The 10,756-nt window shown below is 42.5% G+C and overlaps 1 protein-coding gene across 1 annotated transcript; it reads left to right on the forward strand.

Moving 5' to 3' along the window:
• The first annotated feature begins 756 nt into the window (after positions 1 to 756).
• LOC124674179 (DNA (cytosine-5)-methyltransferase 1B) lies at positions 757 to 10,452 on the forward strand. Its single transcript, XM_047210216.1, has 14 exons — positions 757 to 808; positions 1,848 to 1,943; positions 3,385 to 3,431; positions 4,586 to 6,035; positions 6,203 to 7,685; positions 7,860 to 8,024; positions 8,107 to 8,302; positions 8,388 to 8,499; positions 8,580 to 8,727; positions 8,819 to 9,016; positions 9,102 to 9,380; positions 9,469 to 9,630; positions 9,730 to 9,948; positions 10,055 to 10,452. Exons 3-14 carry the CDS (start codon positions 3,398 to 3,400, stop codon positions 10,193 to 10,195), a joined length of 4,587 nt encoding a protein of 1,528 aa, XP_047066172.1. The 5' UTR covers positions 757 to 808; positions 1,848 to 1,943; positions 3,385 to 3,397; the 3' UTR covers positions 10,196 to 10,452.
• The last annotated feature ends 304 nt before the right edge of the window (positions 10,453 to 10,756 follow it).

Here is a 10,756-nt window from a genome sequence, read left to right on the forward strand (position 1 = left end):
TGAATGATTGTTGTTTACCAAAAAAAAAAAAGAACACAACAACAATTAGCTAGATCTAGATTTCAAATATAGAAAGAAAAAGAGGAGCAACAAATCAATCACAATCACAATCGTTCTCACGCATCAGACCAGCCGATTAGACGGCTTGGAGTGGGATCACGATGACTGCGTCGAAATGAAGAAGGTATTATTAAATCTATGATTCCAATACAATTTCGTTCCTTGTAAACGTTCATAGGGGTAGGGTGTGCGTGTGTGCGTTCATAGGGGTGAGTGTATGCGATGTAGAGCTACGTTTACGTGTTTCTCAAAAAAAAATACAATTTTGTTCCTTGTTAACGTAGATTTCGATTCTGAAGGATAATTTTACTCCAACCATTTGAACCGATACATAATATGGAAGGAAACAGGGGGGCCGAGCTGTGAACGGCGTAAAATTGGAAAGAAACGGGACAGAAAAGCAAAGACAGGATGGGTTTTAATGGCCTCGGATCTGGCAAATGCGGAGGGCAGTGGGCGGGGGCAACGGCAAAAAATTTGGGGTTTCGGCGCTCCTCCCGCCAAGGCAACCCGCCGAAGCCCCGCGCGCACCCCGTGCGCCGCCGCGGTCCCCCCAAAACCACCAAAACCTTCCCGTTCCGCGCCTCGCATCACGCCGTCCTGCCGTTGCCGCTATAAATCCCGCCCAGGCACCACGCGCCCCAAACCCCCCTCCCCTCTTTTTCGTTCGCCCGCCCGCGCCGCCGCTCTCGAGGTCTCCTCCCCCCCGTCGCCTTCGCCGCCGCCGGCGAGGACGCCGTGCGCGCAGGTAAACCCCGCGACCCCCCTCTCGTTCACGTCTGTTTTCCCTGCACGCGGATTGGTTACGAGGTCTGTTGGGGGGCGCGCATGCTCCGGTAGTCGCTAGGCTGCGCGCTGTTTGGCTGCCGATTCGTGCTGCTCCGGTAGTCACTGGTCGCCGCCGGTGCTGTTTGACTGGCGGTTCCCGCGGGTTACCCGTTGTTTCCGCCGGCGAATCGCCCCGGTGCTGCCCGGGCCCTGAATCCAGGCGGGGCGGACGGATTCCTTCGCCTCGCGGTTCGATTTAGAGGGGACGGATTCTAGCGCGGCCAGTCCGGATCCTGGGTGCTGCCGCTGCTGTGCCAGCTCTGTATCCCGGTGGGGATTTTATTTTTTTAGATTTATGTACTGGTGCCATCTATTGATGGCGGCTTGTGAGTTGTGACAGTTTGTCCCTGTGTTGCTTCACTGGAGCGTTGCTACTCCTTGGAACAAGGGGAAACGGATAGGTTTTCAGTAGTAGATATTTTGTGCCGAGGTGCGATTTTTAGGATTTGTTGGTGGATTAGCAGCCGGAATCGCGTCGGCTGCTCTGCTTCCCCTGTAGTTTTATTTTTAGCTTTCTAGAAAGGTGGTGCGTCTTGTTGGGGCTGGGGCTAATGGGACAGTTCCACGGGAACACTGTCTGCCCATTTTCGGCCGGATTTGTTCCCGTGTATCACCCTTGTTGTCTTCTGACGCCTGTCGTGGAGGTTTTAGCTTGGTTGATCTGTGGTGCCAACGTAACCAATCGTGCTTGCTTTGGTGTGCTTAGCTTGGCGGAGTTCCCTGTGCGCCTGACTGTCCTTATACTAGTTGGTTTCTTTGATGTGGTCTTTGTATGTGGGTTAGAAAATTGCTCTGTTGTCAAGTGGTGATTTAGGACTTTATGTACTCATGCTTCTTGCAAAAATGTTAACGGTTATTCTGCACTAGTGCTGGTGCTGCTTAAATTCTGTTTAAGTTGATATTTCCCCCAGATGTATTAACCTGTGCTTCTGCATCTTTGTGATATTTGTGCATTGCAGGAGTAGTGGATCTGTGTTTTGGGAGCGTTAACCTTCACCGTGAATTGTCTGTGGCCTCAATCTGCCTCTGATTGTTGCAGCTGGTGAATCTCCCAGGTAGTTCTCACTAACTCCATGCCATTTTAATAAATGCATCACTTCATGAATTTGTGTTTTTTATATCATGTGGAGGTTGGGTTGAGCCAATAAATGGATCTGTATTTTCAATGGGTTTTATCAACAGTAGAACCAAACGCTCATCTTTAATGTGTTGTTCTGGAATCGCTATCAAGTGCAACTGGGTTTGTGTTCTTTGCATGGTTTAGAATTGTGCTTTTGGTTGTCAGCGGTCCAATGCGTTAAGCCTTTTTAATGTGATTCAGTTGTGTTTATGCTGTTACTGGCTTTTTGTGACAAACTAGTGCTAATCAACCCTTGATGTGTTTTATTATGGTCAGTGATGCATTTGTAGGAAGTTTTCATTTGAATAGGTTAATTTAGTACATTCTAGTAAGCTCTCTTAATTCAATATAGCTGGGTATTTTCAGCAATTCTTCTGGATTTTCTACCTGTATTTGTGAAAAGAGCTATGTGCACTATCTTCAATTGGTGTGGTACTGCTAGGCTTGCTTCTGCTTTATTTGGTGGCTTGGTCCAACCTGAGCTGGTAGATTTGTGCACCTTTTTTCATTTGCATATTGTTAGTTGTTTCTCTCCAGGGTAACATTTGATAGATCTTTAACTGTGGTTACCTTGCTAAGCGCTACTTTCCAGGCAATTTGTGAACTTGTGGATACACTGATTTCATTATAGCTCTAGTATTTGTCAAAGTTTCCATGTTTGCGAACTGTAGTTGTTCAAATGTTACTACCATCATTGTATAATTTCTATATGGGAAGAAGACAAAAGTAAGGGTTTCATGATGGCTGTTACTTCCTACACACTATCATTGGTAGATGTTGAGGTCTACTTTCATAGTTTATCCTTTCCATAATATGCTGTTCTATGATCTGTTATCATTTTATCTTTTAAAAAAAATGCTATATGCTTTCTTAAACCATGTGCTAATGAAAAACTGCATTTAAGATGCATATTATTATGTGTTGTTTCCATGCTATTTTCTCTATTCCAAATAAACGGACTACATAACTTAAAGATATGATGGAATCAAAATCCCATTCCTTTATAAGATACCCTGAAATAGCCTAGCAGGGCATTGCTGCTACCCCATTGTGTAGGCAGTATTTGTCTTCTCTGGGATTCTTCCCTTGTCCCTTCTAAAACAATCTGTATATATGTTGCTCTTGTTAATTGAATAGGCAATATTCTTGCCAGTTTCCCCAGAAAAAAAAATCGCATCCCCTTACCTGTTTTATATATGTTTCAACAAGTCACTTTCAGTTTTTTCTTGTATATAAAATTTTGACCTTTATACTAGTAATTTTGACAAATTGTGTTGCCCAGTTGATCTTTTGAAGTACTTAATTTGGACTGGCAGTAGGCTTACTGCATTTACTTTCTTACTGTTGACATGACTGACTAATTCTAAATTTTACAGGGAGACGTCAGTTATGGGGAAGAGTCCACGTTCTCCTGTTACCACAGGTCCTGTCCTCGATTACCTTCTTGTTACTTGTCCTGTACAACTATTAATAGTCAGTCTTTCAGTTAATGACATGATTATATCTGTTTTCAGAGTACCGTGTAATACATCCAGTGTGCTTTTCTTGTACATATTTTTTTTTAGATAATAGGCAAAGATTTGCCCGACTTTAAATTAATAAAGCCAACAAGGTAGCAAGGTTTAGGTACAAACTGCTGGGCATCACAGCTTCGCCAACGCACACATAAAAAACATAGAGTTTGTGACCAAGACATGGAGACGGACACAGGCAAAAACACAACCAGGAGAAGGACTTCATGCATTCCAGGCCGTCCCAGGCACCCTTGTTTGATGTTGATGTGTTACATGTCTCTTTTTTACTGGCTCCCACCAAGATTATAACACTTTAGAAACCAATGGTTCACTTTTAACACAAATATTCTGCCATGTCTTACATATCAGGTGAAAAAGAGTTCAACTATATGCATGATAGACATGGAATGCATGCTTAAGTTTCAACGATTCTTAGTAGCTAGATTATTTGCCTCTATGTTTTCAAGGATTGAATTTCTACCAGTATGGACATTATAGTTTTGCTTGTGTAGAAGCAAAGTTGGTTCCCTGATGATGAATGAACCAGCGTCACGTTTAGTATTAGACTGCATAAAAATAGTAATTCACATACTTACTAGTGTTGGCCAGTCGTCCAGTTAGTAGATGCCTTATTTGAAGCCTTCACTCAGATTGGAGATAGCAAGCTGCTTAAGTTGCTATTACTGCTCTCTGTTGTTCTTTTCTCTTCTCACACCTACATCTAAGTTGAACCTGTAGTTTGAATCAGCATCAAGGATTGGGGTTGTATTTGCTAAGATGTAGAGATAGATATCCTTGCTTCCTATCCTTTGTTAGATACGATGTTCTAATATGGTAACGCCTTTGGGAGATATGGCTAAAGATGGTAACCCTCAATGGAAGGAGGCCCATCTATATAACAGTTTCTTATTAACACTTCAGATGGTTGAAATTCTGTTTCATTAAGGAATATCAATGATATCGCTGCTCTCTGTTTCGCCCCTCTTAATTTTTTTTCCTTTGTTAATCATTCTGGTTTCTTCCGGATTTAGTTTTTGATTATTTTCTGAATGGTGATTTTCAGGAACAAAAAGGTGCAGAGCAAAGCCACAAAAGAAGGGTGAAGAATCCACTGAAAATGGAAAATTGGAGAACATGCCCCAGGATGCAACAAATGGTGTTGAAAAGGATACTGGTACTGCTGCTCGGAAGAGGCCAAGGAGGGCAGCAGCCTGTTCTGATTTCAAAGAGAAATCTGTTCGTCTATCAGGAAAAGCTTCTTCTGTCATGATCAAGAAAAATCGGATGGAAGAGGAGGAAATAGATGCAATCAACCTGACAAGACTAGGGCCAGAAGATTTACCTCCTTGCCGGAAGCTGATTGATTTCATATTGCATGATGCAGATGGGAATCTGCAACCCTTTGAAATGTCTGAAATAGATGATTTTTTCATAACAGCTCTCATCATGCCTGCGGATGATGATCTAGAAAAAGAGCGTGAAAGAGGAGTACGCTGTGAAGGATTTGGACGTATTGAGGACTGGGCAATATCTGGTTATGATGAAGGTACTGCAGTAGTCTGGCTCTCAACAGAACTTGCTGACTATGAATGTGTGAAGCCATCTGGCAATTACAAATCTTACTACAGCCACTTCTATGAGAAGGCACAGGTGTGTGTTGAAGTTTACAGAAAGCTCATGAGATCAGTAGGTGGGAATCCTAACCTGAGTCTGGAAGAACTGCTTGCTAGTGTTGTTCGTTCTATTAATGCTATAAAAGGTTACACTGGAACAATGAGCAAAGACTTTGTGATTGCCACTGGCGAGTTTGTATACAATCAGCTTATTGGATTGGATCAGACATCAGGCAGTGATGATCAGAAGCTTGCTACACTGCCTGTTCTTCTTGCTCTAAGAGATGAGTGCAAGTCTCGAGTGGAGCTAACCAAGAGGCTGTCTAACATCTCTAATGGAAGCCTGAAGATCAAGGATGTGAAATGTGAAGAGGTCGCTGAGGATGATGATGAGAAATTAGCAAGATTATTGCAAGAAGAAGAACAATGGAAGATGATGAAGAAACAGAGGGGTAAACCAACCCAAAAAAATGTCTACATCAAAATTAGTGAAGCTGAGATTGCAAATGACTATCCTTTGCCTGCATACTATAAACCATCTAGCCAGGAAATGGATGAGTATGTATTTGATAGTGAGGAAAGCATGTTCTCTGGTGATGTGCCAGTAAGAATCCTCAACAACTGGGCTCTATACAATGCAGATTCCAGGCTTATCTCTCTGGAATTAATTCCTATGAAGTCTGGCGCCGAAAATGATATAGTTGTCTTTGGATCTGGGTTTATGAGAGAGGATGATGGCAGTTGCTGCTCCACTGCTGAGTCTGCAAACTCTTCGTCTTCCTCAAGTAAAGCTGATAACCAGGACTCAGGAGTTCCAATATATTTGAGCCCAATAAAGGAATGGGTTATAGAATTTGGTGGCTCAATGGTTTGCATAACCATTCGAACTGATGTGGCCTGGTAAGTGTTCCAGCCAGTTCCTTTCAGCGTATTTTATCATCTAATCTTTATGGCACTGTCTGCTCAGTGGTCTCTTATTTGAATCTTTTTATTTCTTTCTTTGGGCCATAGTTTTTATCAATTTCTGCCTGCACTCCATTTGACCCTCCATTTGGCATGTATTTCAGGTACAAACTACGACAACCAATAAAGCAATATGCTCCTTGGTGTGAGCCTGTACTGAAAACAGCAAGGCTTGCTGTTAGCATCATCACCCTGCTAAAAGAGCAAAGCCGTGCCTCAAAGCTTTCTTTTGTTGATGTCATCAAGAAAGTGGCAGAGTTTGACAAAGGGGATCCTGCTTATGTATCGTCCAACATTGTGCTAGTTGAGAGATACATTGTGGTCCATGGACAGATCATACTTCAGCAGTTCACAGATTTCCCTGATGAAACTATCCGGCGAAGTGCATTTGCCACTGGTTTGTTAATGAAGATGGAGGAGAGACGACATACAAAGTTGTCTGTGAAGAAGAAGGTTCAAGAAACGAGGGGGCAGAATCTGAACCCAATTGCAACTATGGGAACATCATCAAAAAGAAAAGCTATGCGTGCAACCACAACCAGATTGATCAACAGGATATGGAGTGATTACTATGCACACCATTTCCCAGAAGATTTGAAGGAGGAAGATGGAAATGAAGCAAAAGAAATTGATGATGAGCAAGAAGAAAATGAAGACGAGGAAGCTGAAGAAGAGGTACAGATTGAAGAAGAAAAGGTTCCAAAGACTCCACCATCAACACGGTCTCGAAAATTGAAATCACAAGCTATCAAAGAAATTAGATGGGAGGGTGCATCAACTGGGAAAACAGCATCTGGAGAAGCTTTATACAAATGTGCATACTCTCGAGAACTCAGAATAGCTGTGGGAGGGGCAGTCACACTAGAAGATGATTCAGGAGAACTAGTGATATGCTTTGTTGAATACATGTTTCAGAAACCTGATGGTGGAGAAATAGTTCATGGAAGGATCCTACAAAAAGGTTCAGAGACTGTTCTAGGCAATGCTGCAAATGACAGGGATCTTTTCTTGACCAATGATTGTTTGGAGTTTGAATTGAAGGACATCAAAGAATTGGTGCCTGTTAATCTCCAATCAATGCCTTGGGGTCACAAGTATAGAAAAGCGAATGCTGAGGCTGATAAGATTGACCGGGCAAGAGTGGAAGAGAGGAAAAAGAAGGGTCTGCCAATGGAATATCTTTGTAGAAGTTTGTACTGGCCTGAGAAGGGCGCTTTCTTTTCACTACCACGTGATAAACTGGGTCTTGGTAGTGGTGTCTGTAGCTCTTGTGAGCATAGAGAACCAGATTGTGATGAGTTAAAAATACTCTCCAAGACCAGCTTCATCTACAAGGAAGTTACCTATAGTGTCAACGACTACTTGTATATTAGGCCAGATTTTTTCTCCCAAGAAGAGGATCGTGGTACATATAAGGCTGGAAGAAACATTGGCCTAAAGCCCTATGCAGTTTGCCATCTGCTGGATGTTCGTGAATCTGCTGGTTCTAAAAAAGTTGACCCTGCATCAACTAAAATCAGTGTTCGGAGATTTTATAGACCAGATGATATTTCATCAGCCAAAGCTTATTCATCAGACATCCGAGAGGTTAATATTCTTCTCCCTTTTTCTATATGTTTCTACCTTTGATGTTCAAGATACCATCATTAGTTCCTTGCATTACATACAAGATGTAGTAGAAGTCTAGTCTCGTACTTAGCAAGATCATTCTCCTTCAATTGCCTTCAATACATTCTCTTAACCTTTGTTTGCTTGATTCAGGTATACTATAGTGAAGATATAATTAATGTGCCTGTGGATATGATAGAGGGGAAATGCGAGGTCAGAAAGAAGGCAGATGTCTCAAATTCAGACCTTCCAGTGATGGTTGAACATGTATTCTTCTGTGAACATTTCTATGATCCTGCCACTGGAGCTCTCAAGCAGGTTAGTTAGCTGACGTGACTTTTTGATTCTGTAACTGCTAGATTTGATAGTTAACTGATTGTATGATGCATGCCTGGATCAGTTGCCTTCAAATGTAAAGCTCATGTCTGTGTTACGGAAAGCAACTGGTGCTTTGAAAAAGAACAAGGGAAAGCAGATTTGTGAAAATGATGAACATGATTCAGGCAAATGGACTGAGGTGCCCAAAGAGAACCGCATTGCAACTCTTGACATTTTTGCTGGCTGTGGAGGATTATCAGAAGGGTTGCAGCAAGCTGGTATGCACTTCCTTTAGTTTTTAGCATGAACATGTTGGCTTTCAAAGTTCAAACTGATTTATTTTCTCATTGTTAAATTCCTCAGGTGTATCTTTTACTAAATGGGCAATTGAATACGAAGAACCAGCTGGTGAAGCATTTAGGCAAAATCACCCGGAAGCTGCTGTGTTTGTGGATAACTGCAATGTCATTTTGAAGTAGGTGGAATTGTTTTATTTTCGTGTGCTTTACTTACTTAATTTCTGTAGCTCAATCAGGACTACTTGTGGTAATGCAGGGCGATTATGGACAAATGTGGTGATGCTGACGACTGTGTTTCAACTTCTGAAGCTGCTGAACAAGCAGCTAAACTTGCTGAAGAAAACATCAAGAACCTTCCTGTCCCTGGTGAAGTAGAATTCATAAATGGTGGTCCTCCCTGTCAGGTATATTGTTTTGGTAAACATATGTAACCAAATTGCTGTCCATTTTTTTTACCAATTGATTGACTTATGTATATTCTATTTCTGTTACCAGGGATTTTCTGGGATGAACAGATTCAACCAAAGTCCATGGAGTAAAGTTCAGTGCGAGATGATTTTAGCATTCCTCTCTTTTGCAGAATATTTCCGTCCCAGATACTTTCTTTTAGAAAATGTTAGGAACTTTGTTTCTTTCAACAAAGGGCAGACCTTCCGACTGGCAGTTGCATCTCTTCTGGAGATGGGATACCAGGTGCTGATTCTTGTCACTGTCTACTTAAAATGCTTATGTTAGCACTTTGAATCTGTATTTTAACAGTTGTTCATCTGTTCATTAGGTTCGGTTTGGAATCTTAGAAGCTGGGACTTTTGGCGTTGCACAGTCCAGGAAAAGGGCTTTCATTTGGGCTGCTGCTCCTGGAGAGACTCTTCCTGACTGGCCAGAACCTATGCATGTGTTTGCTAGCCCTGAACTGAAAATAACACTGCCTGATGGCAACTACTATGCGGCTGCCAAAAGCACTGCTGGTGGGGCACCTTTCCGTGCAATAACTGTTAGAGATACAATTGGGGATTTGCCAAAAGTGGAAAATGGTGCAAGTAAACTAATACTTGAGGTAAATTTTACAACAATGTCATCATTATTTTTCTTTCCTTTTTGCTCTTGATCCCGACTTGAAGTGAATTCCCCTCCTTTTGATGTAGTATGGAGGTGAACCTGTCTCTTGGTTCCAGAAGAAGATAAGAGGTAGCACGATTGCATTGAATGATCACATATCAAAGGAGATGAATGAGCTAAATCTCATAAGATGCAAACACATCCCAAAGCGACCTGGCTGTGACTGGCATGACCTACCAGATGAGAAGGTAACGTTACTGTCCTCTACTCTGTAGATGCATTCACCATGTTTCTGTTAATCTTAGTCTATGCCTCCCTGCTGATGTTTATTCCCAAAATGTGCGCAGGTCAAGCTATCTTCTGGGCAAATGGTTGACCTGATACCTTGGTGCTTGCCTAACACCGCTAAAAGGCACAACCAGTGGAAAGGGCTCTATGGTAGATTGGATTGGGAGGGTAATTTCCCCACATCTGTGACAGATCCCCAGCCCATGGGCAAGGTTGGCATGTGCTTTCATCCTGACCAGGACAGGATCATCACTGTCCGTGAGTGCGCACGTTCTCAGGTAAGCCAAGCCACTCTACATCCATCCCCATCTGCATGCAGATACTGTTAAGCATGTTCAAGATACTGCAAGGGACAGTCTGACTCAAACCTATACATGTGTGCAGGGCTTTCCTGACAGCTACCAGTTTGCGGGCACAATCCAGACCAAGCACAGGCAGATTGGCAACGCTGTGCCACCCCCTCTTGCCTTTGCACTTGGGAGGAAGCTGAAGGAAGCTGTTGATGCGAAGCACCAGCAGGCATAACTTTGTTCATGAGAAGCATCTCTAGATGATGAGCAGATGCTATGAGTTTATCTAGATTGCTCGTGGCTAGCATTGTAGCCACATGTCGAGGTTAATGATGTGACAATTATGAATTTCCTTAGTTGATTGTGATTTTTATGGGTCGTATGGACTCGTTGTTGTATATCTTAGATGTGTGCTTACTGGCACCCTGATTCAGGGTTGCCTGGTTGTATTTGAACAATTGCATAAGTTCGTAGTGGCTTGTGGGCAGCTACTGTCCTGTGTACTTGGTATGGAGCTACCTTTTACAACCATATACATATATAATTATATATATATGTTCTATCCTGGATTCGCCCCACCGTCTCATTGCCTTAAGCTGGGTGTCGGTCTTAGAATTGGTTCTCACCAGTGGTACACGGCACAACAATGGAACCTACCGTCGTATTGTTTTTAGACTTTGTACAGTATCATTTTTTCCCTCGAAGATGTCTAAAAAAAAGAATTTGGACATGACACTGCATAGTGTAGCCTCTAAGCTAATGGTGCCACAGTACTCTTTATATACATGTGAAATGG

This window comes from Lolium rigidum, chromosome 7, assembly GCF_022539505.1.
Source record: "Lolium rigidum isolate FL_2022 chromosome 7, APGP_CSIRO_Lrig_0.1, whole genome shotgun sequence".
Taxonomy (NCBI): domain Eukaryota; kingdom Viridiplantae; phylum Streptophyta; class Magnoliopsida; order Poales; family Poaceae; genus Lolium; species Lolium rigidum.

Excerpts from the sequence above, each read along its gene's own strand:
- LOC124674179 (XM_047210216.1), top strand. The coding sequence starts at position 3,398 with ATGGGGAAGAGTCCACGTTCTCCTGTTACCACAG. Across the intron at positions 8,728-8,818 it reads ATGGTGGTCCTCCCTGTCAG|GGATTTTCTGGGATGAACAG; the intron begins GTATATTGTTTT and ends TTCTGTTACCAG. Across the intron at positions 9,631-9,729 it reads ATGACCTACCAGATGAGAAG|GTCAAGCTATCTTCTGGGCA; the intron begins GTAACGTTACTG and ends AAATGTGCGCAG.